Below are 23,046 nucleotides of genomic sequence, written 5' to 3' on the forward strand. Positions count from 1 at the left end.
ATTGCCTCAGGGTAAGTCTTTCTTTGGGTTTGTATAAAATACAGCTTCTCGGGCTCCTACCCCCACCCTAGGGATTCTGATTCCATGGTTCTGGGATGGAGCCCAGGAATTTCTATTTTCAGAAAGTACTCCAGGTTGTTTTTGATGTACAGAAGTTTGGGAAGCACTGACATAGAACATAAAGGTCTCTATCTCTCCAAAGATAACTTTGGTTTTTTCCTTTCCCTGGTAGAAGTCAAACAGTGCAGTTTTCCCCACTGGCTCTGAGATACCCTTGTTCCCCCTCTTGGCTTCTGGGCCCGTCCCTCCAGGGAAAATGGGCCTGGCGGGAAAGCTTCCTACAGACGGATGCAGCCTCTCCTGCAGACCTAGACTCCTTCCTGGTCCACTGTGGTGTGATTTTCCATGACCCCAGCTGGCAGCAGGCCCCACTGGAAGCCCAAGGTGCCGCTAGGCTGCTGTCGTTCAGGGCTGGCCAGCTGCGAGTGTGCTAGGAGGGGAGCTGCCCTGCAGGCTCCTGGGCAGAGGGGAGCTTTGAGGCTTCGTGACCGTGATAGGAGCCTGGCCCCCATGCAGAGAGACCTCTGGGTCAAGCACCGCACTGGGCAGGCTTTTCATTTACACCAGTGGTTTTTAACCGTGGGGGACCCTTGGCAGTGTTTGGAGACAGTTTGTTGGTCAAGATGGGGAGATACCCTTGACCTCTAATGGGGAGAGGCCAGGGTTGCTGCTAAACATTCTGTAGCTCCAGGTCAGTCCCCCACGAGGAATGATCTGGTTCCAGATGCCAACAAGCACCAAGTTGAGACACTGCTCTACACCATCGCATTGAAAAGTGTGACACTTGCGTGTTATTATCCGAATTTTCAGATGGAAAATCTGAGTTCCTGAGAACTCAGAACACTTGTCCATAGCTCCTTCGTCTCATGCTGGGGCAAAATCAGGGCTGGCCTTGGGGATTTTGCCTCAGGTACCCAATCCTGGCTGGCCCTAGACTTTCCTGGTTTGACCCAAGCGAATTCCTGTATTGCATGCAAAGCTCCCCGGTCGTGGGCAAGCTGGAGTGGTTGGTCACCCTACCCTTGACTCTGGCTCTGTGCTTCTGTCTGTGCCATGCGTGTGGCTGCTGGGCTCCGTCTGCCTCCAGTTGCCCAGGAGGGGGTTATGACCTAGAGCAGGGACGTGACAGAACCAGGACATTTTACCGTCAGGCCAGCCAACGTTTGCTTTTTCCTGCCAACTTGTCTGTGGTCCCCTGGAGGGTGTGTCCATGGAGCCTTTGTGGGCAGCCAGAGCCCAGACCAAAGTAACCCCAGCAGGCAGGGCATGACAAGGTCTAATTGCTGTGAGATCGTTACTCCCAGGGCTCCTGAGAGTGCCACTGTCACTCAGGGTGAGACCCAGGCTCTCCCGCACTCAGAGCCCATTCTCTGCCGAGCTTTGAGGTGTTCTAGGCCCTTACTGCTTCCCGGTGGTGGCCTTGCTTCCTCAGCCGTTGGTCTCTAGTCCCGCTGCTGCCAAGTCCCAGCATCTGTCCCGGTCTCTTTGTGTCCCAGGCTTGCGTCCTCCCTGTATACCTGGCCCTGAGCTGAAAGGGGTGAGGGTCGGGTTTAGGCCCCTGTCCCTGTTTCTGCTGCGGTCATCCCCCAGCAACATCTGCATAAACCAATAAAATATGCATCCGGGAAGTCCTACAGAAGATGAACTTCCAAACATCGGGAAAACCAAAAGCGAGCAAGACTGGCCATCACCTGTACTTTCCTTCGGGAAACCTGAGGCATGCCAGGGCTGGTTGAAAAGGCAGTGGAGACCTGGCTTCTCCTCCAGCTTATTTGTAATTGCCAGGGGGCCTGGGAACAAGTGTCCTGACCTCTCTTCTCATCTGCAAAGTGCGATAACCACTTTCCCCCCATAGTCGCTGCCAGGCTGGCTGGGCACGCAGCCATGGGTACAGGGGTGAGGGCAGTGGGAGAAGGCAGGCAGGGTGTCGCCTCTGACCGCTGTGCACCTGTCTCCCCCAGGACATGCCCTACTACCGGTCCCAGTTTAAGAAGTGTGCAGTGGTGGGCAATGGGGGGATTCTGAAGAACAGCCGCTGTGGGAGGGAGATCAACAGCGCCGACTTTGTCTTCCGGTAAGAGAATCGCCCTGGCTCTGCACCTGCTACCCGCTTGGTGCTCCCACTCCCTGCTTTTTCCTCTGCTGGCGCCCAGCCCCGTGCCCTCATGCTGTCCTTCAGCTGATGGGTCCCCGCTCCCCATTCCTGCACACCTTTACACTCTACCTTCCCTAGCCCTGTTGCTCAGAGCCAGTGGCTGAAACTCAGGGCCTCAGTCTCCATATCTGCAGAATGGGAGGCGCCTGAAGAGCCTGGCAGGTGTGAGGACACTGAACACTCCCGGGGGCTGGGCAGATCTGCTGGAGAGGCCATCTGGGCGGCCATCTTCCCGGCTGAGTTCTACTCTTCCAAAAGCAGTGCTTGGAACCCGTGCAGCCGTGTGGCTGACACCAGTGTTGGCTTTGCCCTGGCTTTAAGCTGGAGACTGGTCCTTGTATTTTCTCCTTCCTTAGCTGGAGCCCCCTCATCTCTGTGGTGATCCTCACTTCGGGATCCAGAAGATGGGTTGAAAATAAAGCTTAAAGCAAAGGGATTGGGGTTGAGGCTCTAGTGGGGTCTCACGGGTCAGGGATCCATAATCACTGTGCCATTCAGAGTGGGAGGGGAAGGAGTTGAACTTTCCCCTCTATGCGCAGGCTTCCAAGATTCCAGCCTGCTGGCTGCCTGGGCACTGCTCTGCCCATGGGAGTACCATCTTGCCTTCCCCACGCCGTCACACTGCCCGCGCTCCGGCGCCCTCTGGGAGGAGTGAGTGAGCGTACACAGCCAGGCTGCTTGTGTCTTCTGCAGGTGCAACCTACCCCCCATCTCGGAGAAGTACACCATGGATGTGGGCGTGAAGACGGACGTGGTCACTGTGAACCCCAGCATCATCACAGAGAGGTCAGTGAGCCTCCGCCAGAATCCTGCTGCCCAGTAGAGTAGCCGTGAGCCATGACCACGACATGTGACATCCAGATGGACAGGTGCTGTCTGTAGCAGAAGACACACACCTGATTCCAAAGGCTTACCATGCAAAAGATGATGGGCCACAGTTCCTCAATTGTTTATATTGATTTCATGTTGAAATAGTAGTATTTTGGGTCTATCGAGTTAAAGAAAACATTGCAAGCATTCAATAGGATATGACAAAAATTAATTCACCCATGTCTTTCTGCTTATGTAAATGTGATCCTTAGAACATTGAAAATTCCATATGTGGCCTATATTATATTTCCCCCGGACAGCACTGGTCCAGACAGGCTTCACCTAGAAGGGCCGTAAAGCTTTCCAGTGTGTGATGGGGGCAGGAAGCTTCCTAAGCTGGTGTGTCCAGGCGGCTCTGGGGAGAAGCCTCAGGCGAAGATCTCAGCCCCCACCGAGTGCCCCTCCTGGGCTCTGTCTGTGTGGGAGGCCTGGGGGAAGGGGGTTAAGGGGTTAAAACTCCAACAGGGACACAGTCCTACCTTCCAGGTCAGGCTAGGAGCAAGAAGGGGGACAGCCAGAGACCAGAGGATGAGGAGCTGGTAAATCGGGTCAGATGCCCAAGGTCACTTACAGAGTCAGCAATGTGAGGGAGCACTGGAGAGGAGGGAGATGAGACCACTTTAAGGTGAAGGAGGAGGTGAGGGAGGGGCTTTGGGGGAGGAGGGAAGGAGGTGGCAGGCAGACTTTTTCCCTATACTTCACTGGGGACCTTGGGAAAGAAAGTATAGGCGAATGGCCCGAGGACGCCAGGAGTAGCCTCCACTTCCTCACTCCTTCCCCGCGGAGGCCACCCTAGGACGCCCTCATCCCTGGGGGTGAAGCACAGCTGTCTGGCACTGCTGTCCCTCTGGGTCCACTTACACAAAATAGCCCTCCCCGAGAAAGGCAGGGCGTTCATCTTCGGGGGTGAAGGAAATGATGGGGAACAGCAGGGTGCACTTGAGTCCCCGCGGCCTCCCAAGAGGTCCCGGGGTGCGGGGTGGGGGCAGTGGGGGCTCCGGGGGGCACAGGCCTGGGGAGTAGGCTGCCAACCTCTTGCTCTGGCCCCGCCCAGGTTCCACAAGCTGGAGAAGTGGCGGCGGCCCTTCTACCGGGTGCTGCAGGTGTACGAGAACGCATCGGTGCTGCTGCCCGCCTTCTACAACACGCGCAACACCGATGTGTCAATCCGTGTCAAGTACGTGCTGGACGACTTCGAGTCGCCGCAGGCTGTGTACTACTTCCACCCGCAGTACCTAGTCAACGTGTCGCGCTACTGGCTCAGCCTGGGGGTGCGCGCCAAGCGCATCAGCACCGGCCTCATCCTGGCCACGGCCGCTCTCGAGCTCTGCGAGGAGGTGCACCTGTTTGGCTTCTGGGCCTTCCCCATGAACCCCTCGGGCCTCTACATCACCCACCACTACTATGACAACGTCAAGCCCCGCCCTGGCTTCCACGCCATGCCTTCCGAGATCTTCAACTTCCTGCACCTGCACAGCCGAGGCATCCTGCGCGTGCACACGGGCACCTGCACCTGCTGCTGAGGGCTGTGCGGGTCGGCCAGCCGGCCACCCGGCGAGGAGAAGCACGCACCTCCTTTCCCTTCTGCGCCGGGTGCTACTGGGGGCGCCTGGCGGTCAGGCGGTCACTACCTCCGGCGTTCGACTTCCTGCGTGGGTGGTGTGGACCCGGAGGCAGGGCTGGGGGTTCCCCCCATGGAGCAGAGCTGGCTGCGTGCTAAGCTCCCTGGCCTTGGCTGGGGGGACCGTGTCCTTACCCTGCCCACGGGGAGCGTGCTGCCGAGCCACACCCTGAGATGGGGGGCCTGGGGGATTGCAAGTGAATAAAGCACATTTGCACTCAATTTTAGCATTCGGGAGAGCACACATTGCAGTGGCCTTGTCGTAGCTAAAGGAAGGCCCCCCAGGACTGAAACGAGGGAGACTGGACATGGGAGCACCGTCAAGATTTAACTCACTTTTGGCTTCCAGGGTTTTATCCTACAGCCTCAGCCGCGAACTGCTATCTAGAATCTCAGAGCTTACAGATCAACCCAGCAGCCAGACCTTCCTGTGAAGATAGAGTGGCACAGGGAGGTCCAGCATCTTAACCACAGTCACTCCAATGGATTGGAGTCCCTCAAGCGACACCGTGAGATCTAATGCAAGCCCCATGTCTTAGCATCTCTGCTGCGACACCATGAGCTGGGAGCCGTGCTCTTTCACACACGTCCTCAGGCGCACACACAGTCTCGGCCCCTCCCCGTCCCATCCTGTGTGCGATCTTCCCGTGAGAAGGACCAGCCATTTGCACGAAGGTCTTCAAACCAATGGTATTGACTCAACCCGTGCTTCTCAATCTGCTTCCTCTCCAGTCTCCTTATTTTCAGCTCCGTTTTAACCAGGAGTTATTTATAAGATCCCTTCCTCATTCTGCTCCGGAATCCTGCGGAATCCTGCTACGTTGTGTTCCTGGCCTGGAACTGTAGGCTCCGGGCTGGAAAGCACAGAGATGGAACCGATGAGCTTTGCAGATGGAAGTGCGTCATGGCCTCCGACACCAGCATCACTGAGGGTCCCACAGGGAAGGCAGGACTTCCACATCACACAGCCTGGCCTTCGCACACATGGACCCACAGAACCTGTGCTTTGGGAGGTCAACTGGGCCTGGGCCGAAAGGGGTTAACGTGGCATTTCACTTGTGAAGTTCATTCCCTTTGCTTTCCCCATGGTGTTTCCGCCATCAGTGTGGTCCCACCTAGGAGACACCCCTGGTGACTTGCTTTAGGACCTAGCTTCGTGGACTCGTGCAATGTTAGTTCTGGAGGGACTTCAGGCCCCTTCCTTCTGCTCTCCCCTCCCTCCTTTTTCCAGAAGCCTATTTTGCTTGGGTCTGGGGGTGGGCTTGGGAAGACAGGGTGACGAATAAAGGCAGAGTCGCTTTCTTCTAGGGATGGCGGGCAGACCGTACACAGATCCCAGCCCAGCCTTCTAGGTGCCCCAAGGAGGGCGGGGAGCTGCGAGGTCTCAGCAGGGAGGGGACCTGCCATCCGATGACCGTCTTTTATGGGCAAAGCAGGTCCTGCCAGTGAGAGACAGGGGCAAACACAGGCTCAGCTCCAGGCTCCCGGTCCCGGGTCCTTGACAAAACCACTTCTGTTTCATGTTGGTGGGTGACTATGGAATGCACACTCCATGCACAACACTGTTCTAGATGGGACCTTCCACCTTCGTTCTGAGCCCTGGTCCTGACTTGGGCAGTCCTCACGCTACTTGTCTGTAGAGCAGGGAAGCAGCCAACAGGACAACATAGACCCTAGTGCACCATAAGCTGGGAAAAACCATGCGAGGGCAGCGGGTGACTAGGCTTTCTTGGGCTCTGCCTGTTCCTCCCAAGGAAGGTACTTCTGGGGAAGGTTCCAGTCAGCTGAGCTTTCCAGCCTCGCGTTTGTGGTTAATGGAGCCCCGCTCTTGAGACCGTGGCATGTCAGGACTGTGAGGCTCCTAAAGACCATTTTGCCCCATTTAACGAAACAGGCCTAGAATGGGAACGTGGCCTGGGTCAAATTGTGTCTGGGGCTCTACTGAATGCTTGCTCTGGACGGAGCCCCTGGCTAACACTTCTGTTCCAGGGAGGGCCGTGTTGGGGACAGGAGCTGTGGCAAATCAGGCATCAGGGTTCCCACTGCCTGAGGGTGCCACGGGTTGGCGTCTGCCCCAGCTGGGCCCTCGGAGGAGCTGGGGATGAAACGCCATGATCTACCCCACAGGGGAATCATGGTCTCATTTCTGTATGTGGGTCCTAGGGCAAGTCTCTTCTCTCCCCACAGATCTCTTTCCTCATCTCTGCAACTAGAGCCTTGGGAAAGATCCCTAGGGTCTTTACAACCTCTCTCTCTCTCTCTCTCTTTTTTTTTTTTTTTTTTTTGGAGCTATTCCTGATATAGGGATCTGAGCCTCAAGTAGTATTTACTATTATAATAGCTAACATGTAGTGTGCTCCCATTCTGTGTCAGACCCAGCACGGAGCACTTTCTTTGCAATTATCTCCTGTGGTCCCAAGACCCCTTTAGGTAAGAAGGCTCCCATGGGACCAGTGAGGAGCGCCTGTGCCCCGACCTGTCTTAGCCGCTTCTCGGCCATTGTCGCAAGGGCTGGAATGAGAGGGATCCTGGTGGAGGTGCCACTGCAGGGCAGTACTGGGCCCCGCTCTGGGGACAAATGCTCTGGGAGGCTGTCATGGGTCCAGGAGGTTGTCTCTGCTTGGAGATGTCCCCTACCACCATGCACCTTGGCGGCACTCAGCCGCCCATGGTCCAGTGGGTGCCGTCTGGGCCCTGGAGGGAGGTGAGGTCATCTCGGCATCTTATAGGTGAGGAGAGCTGCCCAGAAAGAGTACCCGGTAAGTGACAGCATGTTGAGTGACTTGCCCAAGGCCCCATGGCCAGCCAGTGCCTCAGGTGGGACTCACCCAGTGTCCCGGTTTCCAGGCCATGCTGGTTCTCCTGCAGTCCATGTTTGTGGGGAAAACATTGTTTCCAACGGCTCAAGGTTTCCTGGGCATTGACTCAGGAAACCCCCACTGTGTTCCTTGCAGCCCTGACACCATCCCCTGGCGCAGGGCAGACCACCAGTTAAATTCTTATTTGAGGGAAATCGATTCCCCACAAATAAAACAACCGTCATGTCTTCTTTGTGCTCAACCCACTGCTCCGGGGTTGAGCGGCAGCAAAAACAAGTAAATGACTCCGTGCTTAGCCAAGCAGAAGGGAAGGTGGCTCAAGGTCAGAGGCAGCCTTGGAGGCTTCACAGTGCTGCTGAGGCAACTTTGCCCGCGAATCACCTGCTACTGCAGAGAGCCTGCGGGTCCTCCCCTCTGCCCAGTGGGGTAGGGGGCTGGGACGCACCGCCTGCCAGGTGAGGGAGAGCACAGGGCTGGTTTCAGCCAGGCCTTCAAGGAGGAATTACAGAGCACTCACGTTGTGCCACGACATTGCCTCGGTGCCGGGGACCAGCGATCCCGTCCTAGCCCCTGCCCTCCTGGGGCCCAAGAGCCCACCCGCTACTCAGGAGCTGTGCTGGGAGCTGGCAGGTCTGGGCTCGGGGACAGTTATCAGCGGGAGAGGACAGGACATGCCAGAACAGCAGCTGTTTCTCAGGCCTCATCCCTGACATTAACAAGGCAGGTGACAGGGATGGCCTCACTGTCCTTTCAAGTCCTCTCCTCCTTTGTTTCCTAACCAGCCACCCTCCCCTGATGTTCCTCCTGTCTCTGAATGCTCCTTCTCGGGCCCCTTTGTTGATTCGCCTTCTGTGAGGCTTCCTCAGGGCTCTCTTCTCTCAGCAGGAGCGCTCCTGCAGAAATCTCATCTCTTCACAGCCTGTCTGTCCTACCCCGGGGTCTCAGCCCCCTCCCTGGCAGGCGGGCTCTCCCTCCGAGCCTCGGAAGCACGTTCACCACGGCCTCTGAGCCTGCACTTGTATCTCCGAACTCATCATGTCCTCAAGGGGCATAGTTGAAAGGACAACCTGGCTCCAAGTTTGCCTCTTACCGCGTACCAGTGGGGTGACCTCGAGGGGGCTGCCAAAGTCCCTGGAGGCTCTGATTCCTTCTCTGAGGGGCAAGGCCAGGAGACTAGCCTCTCTGGCTGTGCTGAGGGACAAGGGAAGTATGGTCAGGCGATGCCTAGCACAGAGCCTGGCATAGACTAGACACTCAGTATGTGCAGCTTCTGCTGCCCTCAACCCTTCCCCAATCCTCCCCCGGTGAACGGCTCTCCCGCACTCACCCCACAAACCCGAGCCACCCTTGGCTCTTCCTTCTCTTTCACCTTCCGCGTCAGCTCGACTGCTGGGGAGCTGCACCCAGCCATGTCTGCCATCAAAGGGCTGCCACCAGGGGAGGGGGTCTGGCTGGAAATTCAGATGAGGGTCTTAGGTGAGAAAAGAGTGAAAGTCAAAATCTGACACTCAACCCAACTTCTGCACTTCCTATAAATATGAATATAAAATATAAGCTGCTTCTACACTAGCCATCAAAAAAATAATTGGGAATCTGAAACATTTATGAAATCTGTTTTGGCCTTGACACTACCAGATTTCTTTTTCTTTCTATTTTTGATTGGGATAAAATACATAAGACATTGAATTTACCATTTTAGCCATTTTTAAGTGTGCAGTCCAGTGGTGGTAAGGACGTCCACATCGTTGTGCGATGTGCGACCAGTCTCCAGAATACTTTTCATATCACAGAAAAGACTCCGCACCCAACAAAGGACAACTCTCATTTCTCCTGCTCCAGCCCCTTGGCAACCATAGCTCTGCTTTCAATCTCTGTGAATTTGACTATTCTAGGTACTTTGTATTAGTGGAATCATATGGTATCTGTCTTTTTGTGACTGGTTTATTTCATAGAGAATCATTTAGGTAGGCACAAGCTGTTCTCAAATGACATTAACTGTTTTCAGTGTCCCTGTAATAGAATTCTGATCTTCCTTTTTGTCTGGAGCAGCTGTCCTGGGCCCTTGGTCTGTCTGTCCCTGCTTCTGATGATCTTGGTGCCTTTGCAGAAGCTCAGAGCAGACCTGGTCTGCTTTGCTAGTGGTCTCTGCTGTCCTGGCCAGACAGTGTCCTCAGAGGCAGCAGCTCTGCCCACCTTTTTAAGATTTTATTTATTTATTTGACAGAGAGAAATCACAAGTAAGCAGAGAGGCAGGCAGAGAGAGAGGAGGAAGCAGGCTCCCTGCTGAGCAGAGAGCCCGATGCGGGGCTCGAACCCAGGACCTGGGATCATGACCTGAGCCGAAGGCAGCGGCTTAACCCACTGAGCCACCCAGGCGCCCCCTGCCCACCTTTTTAAAGTCTTTAGATATTTTCCGCTGTGTAGTGTCTTCTGTGAGCAACCCCCACCCCACTTTTTTTTTTTCTTTTCATTTGAAAAAAACGAAGGAGAGGGAGAGCAAGAGAGAAATATACACTTTAGTCAGTGATTTAGCTCTTGGCACAAAAGCCAGAAATCAATGACTGTCTTTCTTTCCATTCGGGGGATGGTTCCCTTGGCAACTAAGTAACTCATTTCCTTCAACAAAATGACTTGCTCAGCTTTGGGGTAAAAGTTTTATTTCCTCTGGAATTGTGGTTCTCAGCCTTGTGTGCACATTATAATCACCTGGGGATCTTTATAAAATAGCCCCCTGACCCCCCATGGACTTCACCCTCCCAGAGAGTCTGATTCTGTTGGCTTAGGGATAGGGCTTCCTATCTTGCTTTATTTTTTTCAGATTTTGTTTTTATTTGAGAGAGAGAGTGAGAGAGCAGAACTGGGGGGAGGGTCAGAGGAAGAAGCAATCTCCCCACTGAGCAGGGAGCCCGATGCAGGACTCGGTCCCAAGACCCTGGGATCACTACCTGAGCTGAAGGTAGATGCTTAACTGACTCAGCCACTCAGGTCCTCCCTATCTTTATTTTTAAAAATCTTCTTGATTCTTCCGCACAGCGGTTAAGATTCATTGCCCTGAGGCAGAGGGGCTGCAGGTTGACAGCCCTTTGGGTCATCCGAGGAGCTTTGAGAAATACGCCTGCCTGCCTGCCACCTGCCCCCAGAGGCTCTGATCCAGCTGGTCTGAGGTATGACCGAGGTAGGTATTAGGGGCTTTCACACTCTCCCGATGATTCTGATATGCAGCCGGGGTCGAGAACCGTTATTCTAGAGCAGTAGTTCTTGAACTTGAACCCCAGCCAGAGTCCGAGTCACTTGGAGAGCTCGGGGGCGGGTCCGGGGCAGGCTCCTGGGTCCCACCCTGCGGTCTCTGATACGGTGAACTGGCGTGGGGCCTTTCTTAGCCAGCTCCCAAGGGATGGTGATGCTGGTTCCTGGCCACTGCTTTAGACCTAACTAGCTTGACCCTGTTCTCCTACATTTTTTTCCTCGTTGGGGGTTGGGAAAAGCTGATTCAAGCCTGTGGCTTCGTAAAGGTATCAAATAGCTTTTCTTTTTCCGAACATTTTAAACACTGAAATAAACATTAAGAAATATTTTTAAAGCGAAGTTACATAGATTTCTTCTCCCAGGTTAGGAGGCTCAGAGTGTGCCTGAATTGAGAATTTGTTTGTGCCTGGAATTAGGATGCATTTGTGATCAGAACGAAGGGGTTGATGTCTCTGGAGCTGGGGACAACCAAAACTCTGACCAGTTTTATGACCGGCGCTGGAAGGTGGGGAGGATCTGTGCACCACCCTGCCCTCTCAGCACAGTTCCTGGGTCCCTGGGGGTGGAAGAGGGGCGCGGTGATCTGTCCCCGCCCCCACCACACCCGTGGAAAATAAGCAGGAAGGTAGCGATGAGGAGACGTCCCATAGAAATGTCTGTGTGACCCAGGGACTAGGGGTCCCTCCCCATTGCGTTAGGCTCTTCCTTCCTTCTCCACCTGCCTTTGGGAAAGGCTCCAGTTGAAACCAGCTACCTAGTATCTGCATCCTGCCTCTGTCTCTCCTCCCTCGGATGAGAGGCAAGTCCCCTGCCCCTTCCCTCTTCAGACGCCCCCGAAGGTGTGGTCCCAGTGAGAACTTCCTCTGCACAGCAGCTCAGGATCCTGCACTCAACTGCAAAGTTTACAAGACACCCTGAACACCTTGAAGACTTGTTAAGGGAGAATATGGCTACCATCTTGCCGAAACGAGGTCAAAGCACACCTCACTTCCCAGTACCCAGGTGAGCTCACTCAGCCCTTAGGTCGCTAGGGACTCAGAGGAAGGAAAATTAATCTCGAGCCCCTGAAATAGATGCTATAAAAGCTCTAGTAAAGACCAAACGTTTTGCTAACAGCAGATCCCTCATGGCGTCCACCTTAATTTTAAATTCAATTCTAGGGAACCTGATTCTGGTTTCTCATAATAAAGTGAACGAAGAGAATGACAGCAGGTGCTAGACCCAGCAAGAAGTGGCAGCTAAAAGCCTAACAGGAACGCATTAAAAAGACCAAAACTTTACATCTCCGAAAACACCAGTGATTGGAGGCCATTTAGTGGAGGGGCAGATACATTGCCACAACCCCGAGGGCAACAAAGCATTTTCGATCTGCTCACCCTGTGATGTCTGCAACCACACAGAGTGCAGAAAAAAACAGCATTCACTGTACTGTGTTTCAGAAGGCGGAGAAGCCGCTTACCCATTTTGGAATTAGTTCCATCCCCAAATACTTAAAACACTGTCGTAGAAATCTTGGTGCTTCAAAGGTTAGCCCTCGGTTATCTTAAGTTCAGGTAGGTGCAATAGTTCATTTTCTGATAACAGAGGATACATGAGATGGGCAAAGTCACTCCTTTGTTTTTAAGTACTGTTCACACCCAACGTGGGGCTCGAACTCACAACCCCAAGGAGTCACGTGCTACACGGACTGAGCCAGCCAGGCACCCCAAAGTCACTTCTTTGGACTCACGTGTTCCCTCTGACATTTGCTACCCCTTTCCCCAAGAACAAAAGGACGAGGAGAAGAGTGGGGGATGCACCCCTCCCAGCTCCCCTCCCCCTCCAAGGGAACTGCAGCGTGGTGGGTGAGGGGCTTTGGGCGGGGGCAGGGAATTCTCCTTCTGCACCTGTGCTTCCACCTGTGGTGACTTTGTCATGCTGGGACCTGGGCAGGCTCTGCAGGGACCCAGCCTGGATTTATCTGTGAATTTAAGAATATGAATGACCCCCCGCCTCCAAGAATCCCATCCCGGCCCACACAGGTTTCTACTTTACAAACACCTTCATCACCCATTTCTCACCAGGATTGGCTGTGCTCCTATGAGAAGGCTGGGGCAGTTAGGGGTGTCCCCACTTGACTGAAGCCCGGAAAGACGATGACTGCACGCCCCAGGGCACATGGGATTGGAGGTAGAGTTCTGGTGCTTGGCGCCCAAGCTGCTGGAGTGGTAGGAGGGGTCCCTGCTATAGCCTCTGGGGCTTTTCTGCTTTCTTCCCTCTGAGCTGGTCAGGCTGGTTGGCATCTGGTCAGGCCTGGGCTGCACCCCCTGCCTCACGCCGTGTCTGGGTCTGGGGAGGGCTCTCTTGGGTATTCATTCCCCTCTAGGTCCTGCACTCAGGGTACCCAGAGTCAGAACACTCGGTGGCTGTACCCAGTGGGCTGGAAGTGGAGACAGCTGTACTTTGCAGGGAGTCACCGAAAGCCACAGGCCTGAGCAAAGTGGGATTGTGGAGGGAGTTGACATCAGACCCAGTAATCCAGCCCCTAGTACTGTGGCTGTTTGGGAGGAGGCCAGGGGGTTCCCAAGCGACAGATCCCACCAGCCCAGCCAGGAGCCAGCTCTCCCCTGCCCTTCTTCAGGAGGGCCTTGACGCTCACTGTGGCTGCCTTCCCTGAGCATGTCCTTCTGTTCCAGGTTGCTTTGGGGGGACAGCTGGTCCTCCCTGGGGCTCCCACACTTTGCACAAGTGTTTTAGGGATACGACAGGGTCTTCTTGGTGGCCTGCAAAATTTTCTTTCTGGGCCCAGCCACCCTTCCTTCAGAAAGCCATACCTCTTCTTCCAAGCTGTATTGTTTGAACTGAAATATATGCATATGTATTATTTATTTTTTAGACAACACTTCATGTAAATGAGCATTTAGGCTGGGTGTTCAGTGTCACAGTTTGGAGTCATTCCCCCACCCTCTTGCTCCCCAAAGGAAGCCAGGACTGACAACGGAGGTCTGTAGAGGAGCGGTGGAAACGTGCCCCGCAGGCGTGTGCTCCCGGGTGCTCCCTGCCTCACAGCTGTGCACGGCGTCAGACAGGCTCCAGGTCAGTTTCCAGGAAGCCCTGCCTTGGGGCTCCCATGAAGGCAGAGCAGTTTATCCCTGAGGAGTGGCACCGACTCAACCAGAGTGGCCTACTGCGTGTGGAGACAAAGTGGCCACGTGGCCGTGACCTCCGTGTGCTTCTCGGCCCCACGCCTCCCATGCTGTCCTCTCTCAGGAGCCAATCACATCGCATCGTGCTCCAGAGAGCCTTTCCCACTGCAGAAGAACCGGGAGACTGGATGACATTTGCTGGGACATGGGGACAGGCGATCTGAGTGGAATGGACTGTAGCTGAAAACCATCTGGCCTCTGGCTCTCCTGGCTCGCTCCCTCTGCCGCCCTGATCACCGCGGAGAGAGGCGCCCTGTGCCGCCAATGGAGTCAGGAAGCAGGGGAGCCCGGGCTGCAGCCCTCGCCTTCTCTTCATGCAGCCCGCGCTCCGGAGCGGGGCCCACACTCACCCTTGCAGCCCGCTGCAGGCAGTGTGCGGCTGACCCCGAGGGATCCGTGTGTGATGACGGATCTCTCCTGAGTTTAATCAGGGTACTTCTTATCTGTCACCGTGCTTGAAAGGCCCTCCATTTCCACCCGATAAAACCTGCCAGACAGTTCATCCAGCAAAGGCTCTTTGGCCATGCTCAGAGACTAGAGCCAGGCCAAGCCGGGTGCGATACAGCAGCGACACTCTGCAGGACACAGGAGGACCTGGAGAGGGGAGCACAGGCTCGAGTCAGAGGAGGGAGAGTCCAGGAGGGCTGGAGGGCTGCTGGAGCAGGCGGTGCCTCAGATGGGCTCAGACCTGGAAGCCACAGAGACCTACTGCTCTCCAAGCAAGGTCGCTGTCAAGGTCTAGAGTCACGTTGAAAGTCATCTGAGCACTAATTACCTTCTTATAAACATTTTTTATAAAAGTTCTTTCCATGCCAATCTCCATCGGTTTATTTAAAATAGGGATATATATGTAAAACATATATACAATTTTTAAAATTCATGCACAAACAGCCTGACCAAGGCTAGCCTGTAGAAAAGACTCCCCAGATCTGCATCTTGGGCAAGTCCAGAGCCTTCCTTGTGCTTTCCCATCGCAGAAGACAACGTGCAAACTCCCAGAGCCTGACATTTTCATGGTACCTCTGTCTTCAGATTCCTGCTGCTCCGCGTGATTTGGTTTTCTATCCCTTAACCAGCATGGTACTAGACGTAGACCATTCCTTGATATCAGTGATCGGATCATGCATCCCAGAGGGATGCGGGAGGGGAGGGGAAAGGGATGGAAATCGCTTCGGAATATGCAACCTCAAATGCCCAGCCTCCCGGTGTGGACATGCTGTGCCACCCCAGCCTCAGCCTGCCTCTCTGGCCCCTCCTCTTCCTGACCCTTCTGTGGCTGCCTGCCCCCAGCTCCCCAGCTCCCTTCAGCAGAGGACATATCTCTGTGCACTTGGTCTCCCACCGAGCCTGGATCTCAGCTCACCTTTTACCTTCCTCTGAACGAATTGGATGGATGCCAGCTGCACGATGTTTAAACGTTTCTTATTACAAATGTAAAATACCAGACCCTCAAGCAAGCAACTGTGGGATCCAAGGGTGCTGAGACCTGAGCACTGTATTCTAGTCTATCATCAGAGGAAGCAAACCCGGGGCTCAGGGAAGCAGGAGTTCAGTATATGTTTTTGAATGAATGAATGCATGTATCAGTAAGCTGGGGGATGGAAGTTGAATGTAGTTCATTTATTTATTTAATAAACATTTATCAAAGGCTCACGATCTGATTTAAGTAAAATCCCTCGATGGCTCTGAGCAGAGTGGATTGGAGGGGGCAGAAGTGGTTGAAGACAAGGTTTTCTAATACCCCAGGGAGCCTACAATGGCTATGGGAACTAACGTTTCCATGAAACAGAAAAGCCACCAGCCTCACAACACTGCATCAGCTGTCCCGCTTCCAGAATAAGAGCCGGGTCATTTCGAGATCGCAGACTAGCTGGTTACCTTGGGTGAGACATTGGAGACACGCAGTGGTGGGGAGCCATAGGTGGGGACCAGAGCTTCCAGGACGCATGCTCGAATTGCTCATACTTACATGTGCTCTCTACACCCTACTCACCCCAACACATACAGTTGTGTTTGGCTCATTCCTGTAACAGGTCTTGAGGGCCACATTCATACTCTAGGAGGCACTGGGGAACACATGACTTCCTTGAAAAGGAGCACAAGCTGGTGGAAGAGAGAGGGATGGAGGTAGATTGAATTACAGGTCCCCATTCTTCACCCCTTGCTCTGTCCACACCCTTTGCTATGAAATGTTACAGCCCTTGCCTCTGAACCCAGCCACGGGTGTTGCTGCGCGTAGCCGACGATGCTAGCAGACGACATGCAAGGGGAGGGCTGAAGTGTGCTCACAGCGTCAGAGTCACCCCCTTGCCCTTCCACCACGGCCACGAGAAGAACCCAGAGGGACCCACCCAGACAGAGCTTTCCCCAGCCAAGTTCGGCCAGTCCTGCAGCTTGACACAGAGCTGCCTACTGAGCCCAGGGTCAGCGAGTCGCCCCAGCCAAGCTCCAGACACATGGGAAAGAATGCTTACATCCCTGAGTGTCTTGTGGTTGCTTGTCATGGAGCAACAGCTGGCGGGTACAGAAATGCATGCAACAGCTCTCATGTCAGAGTGAAGTAGGGCTTGCAGACGGAAACACCAGGGATGTCTTCAGCTGGACTCATGTTAACTCCCCCAAGGGGGAGGTTGGGTCTGATTACAGAAGGGCCTCCAAGCTAGAGGAGCTAGAAGTCGTGTCAGGGACCTTTGGGATTCTTTTGGCAATGTAGTGTCTGAGTGCCCATCTAAAATGTAAGGAGAGGACAGCTCCCCACGTAAGAGTTGAAAATTCCAAATACTCACTTTCCCAGCCTCCTTTGCAGTGAGGTATAGGCACGTGACTTAGGCTCAGCCAATCAGATGCACAAGCCCCAGACTCTGAGTTGGCAGGAGGCAGCAGAGGCTCTTCTGGCGAGGGGAGGTGCCAGCAGGGACAGCAGAGGTCAGTGCCCAAGGTTGGTCCAGACTGCATGCCCAGATCTGGTACTGGGAGCACCAGAGGCGTCCCCAGTCAGTCCAGTTCCAGGCTTCCTTTCTAGGATGCAGCCCCCAAGACCACTTGGAAATTCCGAGATCCCCTTACCCCAACACTAACTTTTCAAACAGTAATTTTTCTGCTTCAACTAGCCAGTGTTCGTTTCAGCGGCTTGCAGTCCAGAATCTTGGCTGACAAAATTTGCTTGTGCTGAGGTGTGAGGGAAGGTTTTCTCACTGGGAGGAGACAGGACCAAAGGCAAGCTTTGGGAGAACCTATTCAGCAGCAGGAGGAAGCACTCAAGGGGGAATGAGGCTGGGGCAATGAGATCGTGTGTGTGTGTGTGTGTGTGTGTGTGTGTGTGTGTGTGTGTGTCTTTGGATCTGTGCACATACACAAATGGCTCATGGGATAAACAGCCCCTTCCCTATAATCAGAGCTCGGGGATTCCTGTAATTACCATGTCTGCTCTTTGTGTTTTTATCAGTACACGAGAAACCGATAGGAGTCTGAGTATCAGCTTCGTCAATGAGGGAACGTAGCCACCCTGCCCAGTTTAGACTGGAGAACGCTCAACCTGGGTGGAGAGCGGTGGGCAGGACCGTGGCCTTGCCTGGGATCAGAGTGGGTCTGAGAAACCTGCCCAGAGCACCCTTTCCCTGCCAACCCCACACAGGGTCTTAACACCACGGATCTGGGGATGAGGTCAGGTCGGTGTCCAGGCTGCACTGTACACAGTGTACGCTGCGTACGCAGACGGGCTCTCACCTGGACATGGAAAGCCAGCAGATGGGCCAGGCTAGTAAGAGAGATGGGGTGGAGCCCTGGGCCGAAGCACTGCCTTCTCGGGCTGCCGGGCTGTCAACCCCCTGCCCCCACGCCCAGCCCCGGCAACCACTGCTCTGGCATTACGTCTTCTGAAATGTCACCTAACTGTCATCAATCAGAAGTCAGTTTTTTTCTGGCTGGTTCTTCTCACTTGGTTTAATGCTTTGAGGTTTGTCCAGGATGTAGCATCTAACACTGCTTCTCCCTTTTTCTGGCTGAGTAAGTATTAGCCTGTTAATGGGTATCCGAGTTGTTTCTGGGTTTTGGTTCTTACGAATAAGGCTTGTATGAACATTCACATGCGGCTTTCATGTGGACATGTATTTTCATCTCTTTTAGGGAAACACCCAAGAGTGGAATTTCTGGGTTTTGTGGGAAGTGTCTGGGGAGTTTTAGAAAACAGTGCGAGCTCTTTTCCAAAGTGGCTGTACTGCTTACCACTGCCACCAGCGGTATGCGAGTTCGAGCTGCTCTGTGTCCTTGTCAACATTTGGTGGATTTCAGACACTGTTCTCTTAAACATTGTGTTTCAATGCCATGGATGCTCAAAATATATTTTGATCTCAATTTTTTGGGGAAAAAAAAAAAGCCCAGTAAACACTTTCTTGTTTTTTATCTGAATTGGCCCCAAAATGAACGTTTTATTTATTTATTTATTTATTTATTTATTTATTTATTTATTTATTTATTTATTTATTTATTTATTTATTTATTTATTTATTTTTTATCTAGACGGAAAGTATTTTCTGTAGTAATCCTAGTAATTTCCCTGTATTTAAAGTCTCTTTCTAAAGGTAGAATTAACAAGAGGTCAAACCACATGCTGCCAGCAGGGGGCGTGCATCACCCATGATTGAACTTCACTCTGCTCCCTCATCAGGACTTTGAGCGGATGTGGGAGATGTCCCTCCGCAGAACAGGGGAGGAGGTGAAGTTGATCTTTCCTGGGCCATGACGTTTGGGGTCAGAGATGTCTCCCCGTAGTGGGGATGCGGGTGGCTCCAGAAAATGAATCCGCCCCGGACTTTGGGGAAGGGTGTGAGTGCTTACTGCTGCTCAGATGTCCTGCATCTTCTGGGAGCTCAGGCTCAGGGTCTGGGCTCAGCTCGGAGCAGCCAGGTGGTAGGCACGGAGGTGACAAAGGAGCAGCGAGTGAAACATCTCATGATGGCTGCAGACCAGCTCCCTTCTCCTTTCCAAACCCCATGTCACGCCGTGGCTGGGGAGTGGGGTGGGCAGTCCTGGCTGACGGTCTTTCCTCCTCCTGGTCTGGGGATAGAGCTGCTTTCTGGCCCTGGCTTTTGCTGCAGAGCTTGGAGCTGGCTAGTGCTTTTCTCTGGCCCTTGACGCATTCTGGCGGCCCCAGGTTGGGTGACCCGTCCTGGTTCACGCACAGTCTGCCTGCACCTGCCATCCAGCGTCCTAGCGCATCCCGGCTCCCAGATGGACGGCTGTCCAAGCCAAACCCGCGAGGGCCGCTGGAGCGTCCCCTGCTGTAGGTTGGCAAGCGATGCCACCCGGCCACTTTTTGTCACCCCGGGCAGCACTCAGGGTCCCATCCTTCTTCCTGGATTGGGTCGAACCCTGCCTTTCTGCAATCACTGCCCACAATGCTAAGACTGCCTCTTCAGGCACACAGACCAGTCTGAACCTTGCTCTACGGGATGGTCGTTTACATGGGAGGCCACGTCTTCTTCTCTAGGCTGAATATGCTCAGAATGGTATCTGTTCCTTGCGTTTTCCTTGTGCGGACAGTGGACCCTGTGTTCATGGTTGCTTCATAGGCCTGCCTGCAACTTGCTCATGTACACGTGTGCCTACATCCATCCAACGGATGCTTACGAAGCCCACCGTATGCCAGCTGTATGATAGGTCCTGGGAGCCTAACAGGGAATGGGGAGGCATGACTTCTGCCCTCCACAGAGCTCGTGGCGGAGAGAGGCAGGGGGGAGATGGGCAAGGAAACAGGCTGTTACAAGATAGTCCTCCCGGGAACTTGGAAGCACACAGACGATTCCGTGACCTCTGATGCGCTGCTGTGAGCTGGGCCCCACAGAAGAAGGAGGATACGTGGAGCCAGTCTTTGCAAATAGGAACCAAAGGAGGGCTTCTGGAACAATCTGAGATGATAGCAAAGCATTTACCTGTCACGCCCCCCACCACACACACACACACACACACACACACACATAGTGCCAAAGAAGAGATAAACCCTGGTTAGGAGTCATAGGCATTTAGTAAGCCCCTACTCTGTTCCAGAGGCTTCTGCTGATTGAGCACTTTCTCTACATGCTCAATATGCCTTAACAGGTCATTTTTCCCCCTTCCACAGATGGAGAGCCAGGCCTTGTCCCAGGCCACACAGCCAGCAAGTGCTGAGCAGTTCTAATTCTGTCCAAAGACCTCATAGTGCCAAGTCAGAGGGATGAGTTCCAAGTAGATACGAAATTTCTAGCATTTCGGATTTACACAGCAATCTTACAACTCGGGTTGTAAGAAATCTTGATAAAATCTTAATTAAGTGCCTTAATAAAACCTTAACAAAATAAAATAAGCAAGGAAGAGGAGTCCGGGGGTCCCAAGAGAAACTTTTCTTGGTGATCAATGGTGGGGAGGGTCCTCTGGGCCCTGGTTCTCTTGCCTTAGCTCAGAATCCCCTGTGTTGGGCTGCACTTGGAGAAGGGCCGAGGGGAGTGGGCTCTGAGGGTTTGTATCATTTCATTTGAAAATGCAGAGAGCAACGTGGGCAAATGGAGAGTTCTTGTTAAAACATGCTGGTTAGGGGCGCCTGGGTGGCTCAGTGGGTTAAGCCTCTGCCTTCGGCTCAGGCCATGATCTCAGGGTCCTGGGATCGAGACCCATATTGGGCTCTCTGCTCAGTGGAGAGCCTGCTTCCCCCCCCCCTCTGCTTTCCTGTCTGCCTATATGTGATCTCGATCTCTCTGTCAAATAAATAAATAAAATCTTAAAAAAAAATGCGGTTAACCATGCCTGGCCTGGCCCAGCATGTGGGGGGGTCACCCCCAATGTGGTGGGCCTCTCCAGCGTCCATGGCTCTGGCTTGGCAATGCTGGGAACTCACGGCTCAGAAAATGCTTTGTGGATTGTCAGAGTGCCACTCTGAGCAGTGTCTCTGAAGGGCAGCAGGTCTCTGCCCGCCAAATGGTCTCTTCCAGAAGCCAGCAGTCTCAAGGAGACAGAAGCAGAGAGAGAGATGGAATGAGAAGGATCTAGTAAGAGCCTTGCCTGCTTCGTAAGGTGAGGAGAGGTCATGAATAATGGAGAGAAACGGAGGCCACAGACTACTGGGAGCTTGGAGGATTTGGGGCCCCGCCCTCCTCAGGAAGGCCCCAGGCCCTGGGGACGTTGTTCACAGCCGTGGAATGCTCGGAAGTTAGGGGGACCTCCATGGGGAAGGCCCCCAGCTGTCCCTGGGGTGACCTGGAGGGGCCCCAGGGGGCCCCCTTGCTGTGAAGCCAGGTGGGAAAAAGATGCCAAGGGCTTGATGTCACCTGATTCTCCCTGAAGGGAGGAGAGGGGGTGGGGTAAGGAGGACAGCCTGCCCTCAGTCCCCATGAATAAGAGATAAGGCCCAAGGAGAAACCCCGGGGCAGGTGCAGGAGGAAGTGGCTGACGACCGGGGGACACAGAGAGGGGCCAGGGACAGGAAGGACAGAGATAGGGCACTGAGGCTCTGTTCCGCTGCCAGAGAGGAGAGGAGGCAGGAACAGGCTGTGGACACAGGGAACCCAAGTGTGGGCTCTGGACCACCCAGAGGTGGGCACAGGAGGTCAGGGAGAAAAGACCTTGGGGCCGAGAAAGTGTGAGAAGGTGGGCGCTGTGAGTCCACAAGTGCCGAGAAGGGGCAGCCGGCAAAATGATGCCCCAGAAGAAAAAGAGGAGAAAGAAAGACATTGACTTTCTCGCCCTGTATGAGGAGGAGCTGCTGAACTACGCCTCGGAGGACGATGAGGAGGAGCTAGAGCACGAGTACTACAAGGCCAAAGGTGCGGACCGCGGGCGGACCGGTGCACACGGCCCTTTCCCGTGCGCGGAGGAGGGAGGGCAGGTTCCAACGCAGCCTCATGCCCAGCAGCTGTCCTCCATCACCTCGGAGTAACGGGCGGGTGTTCAACCATGGTCCCCTGTACAGAGTCAAGGCCAGCTGCCCTCAAAAACAGATCTCAGTGGCATGGAATGGACTAGACCCACAGTGCCCACACTCTCCAGTCCTATACATCCCAAGAGCCAAGTTCCAGCCCGGTCTCCACCCTGCAGCCTGATGGCCCAGAGCCCCCTGCTCTGCTCAGGCAGAGGGGTGTGGGATGTGGGGAGGGGTGTGGGGAAGAGGCGTGACCCCTCACCACCTGCCCAGTGGGGGTGGGGCCTGCTGCCACCCTGGTGATGGAGAAGGGGTCTGGGACCCATGTGGGGAGGGCATTTGCTGCTCTGCACCCTGGGGCTTGTCCTTCCAGGCTCATCCTCCCCTGCGGGGTATGGGGGCTGCTTCAGAGCAGTAACCAGAGGCGGCTGGACTGGGGATCCAGGAGTTCATTTTGGCCTGAAGAGGAGTTTTGTTGGTTTGGTTTGGTTGTGTTTGTTTGTCTTTAAAATGTTTTGAAAGATTTTGTCTGTGAGTGCCTGTAGGCTATGGACGACCAGTTTGTCACACTCTCCTCTGCTCCCTATTGCTCAGACTAGATCTGTTTCACTCACTGATGCTGCCGGCCTGGTCCTTGAAGGCATTACATTCTCAGGGCTTACTCCAAAGTGGCTCACTAGTTCCTGGAAGCTCCAGATTCATTCATTCACTCACCTATTCATTCATTCACTCATCCATCCATCCATCCATCCGTCCATCCATCTGTCCATCCATCCGTCCATCCGTCTGTCCGTCCATCCATCCATCCGTCTGTCCATCCATTCGTCCGTCTCTCCGTTCATCCATCCATCCACTCATTCATTCATTCATTCATTCACCTGTTCATTCATTCAGTCGAAAGATGTCTATTGAATGCCTGCCCTGTGCCTGTCCATGGGCTTGTTCACCCAACCCTTTCTCCCTCTTCCTATCTTGACTCTGAAAGCCCAGCTCAGCTTCCCCTCTTCCATGAAGGCTTCCTTAATTCCAGTCCACCGTGAGTTCCTTACCTATATCCACTTTTTCATAGTTCTGTTGCTTCACATGAGCCTGGCGTGTTGGGCTTCTAACTTCTTGAACCTCAGCCATCCTGTCCCCCATGAAGGTGGGGCCCCTCTTTTTTTTTTTTTTAAAGATTTTATTTATTTATTTGACAGACAGAG

At 53.9% G+C, this 23,046-nt stretch overlaps 2 protein-coding genes across 9 annotated transcripts in view; both read left to right on the forward strand.

Annotated features, from left to right (window-relative positions):
- ST8SIA5 (ST8 alpha-N-acetyl-neuraminide alpha-2,8-sialyltransferase 5) overlaps positions 1-15,612 on the forward strand; it is a 61,988-nt gene extending 46,376 nt beyond the window's left edge. For 3 of the 7 annotated variants that reach the window (XM_047698146.1, XM_047698147.1, XM_047698148.1), the window contains 3 exons: positions 2,022-2,134; positions 2,909-3,001; positions 4,140-11,098. In XM_047698146.1, coding sequence (XP_047554102.1) covers positions 2,022-2,134; positions 2,909-3,001; positions 4,140-4,608 — 675 coding nt within the window. In that variant the 3' untranslated portion in view covers positions 4,609-11,098. Of the gene's footprint in view, positions 1-2,021; positions 2,135-2,908; positions 3,002-4,139; positions 11,099-11,598 lie in introns of those variants that run through there. The other 4 variants (XR_007121979.1, XR_007121977.1, XR_007121978.1 and 1 more) reach the window with 4 other exon arrangements.
- A 6,007-nt stretch (positions 15,613-21,619) lies between these two features.
- LOXHD1 (lipoxygenase homology PLAT domains 1) overlaps positions 21,620-23,046 on the forward strand; it is a 154,144-nt gene continuing 152,717 nt past the window's right edge. For both annotated transcript variants that reach the window (XM_047697662.1, XM_047697663.1), the window contains exon 1: positions 21,620-21,749. In XM_047697662.1, the coding sequence (XP_047553618.1) occupies positions 21,620-21,749 (130 nt within the window). The remainder of the gene's footprint in view (positions 21,750-23,046) is intronic.

Source organism: Lutra lutra, chromosome 12, assembly GCF_902655055.1.
Source record: "Lutra lutra chromosome 12, mLutLut1.2, whole genome shotgun sequence".
In the NCBI taxonomy this organism is placed as follows: Eukaryota; Metazoa; Chordata; class Mammalia; order Carnivora; family Mustelidae; genus Lutra; species Lutra lutra.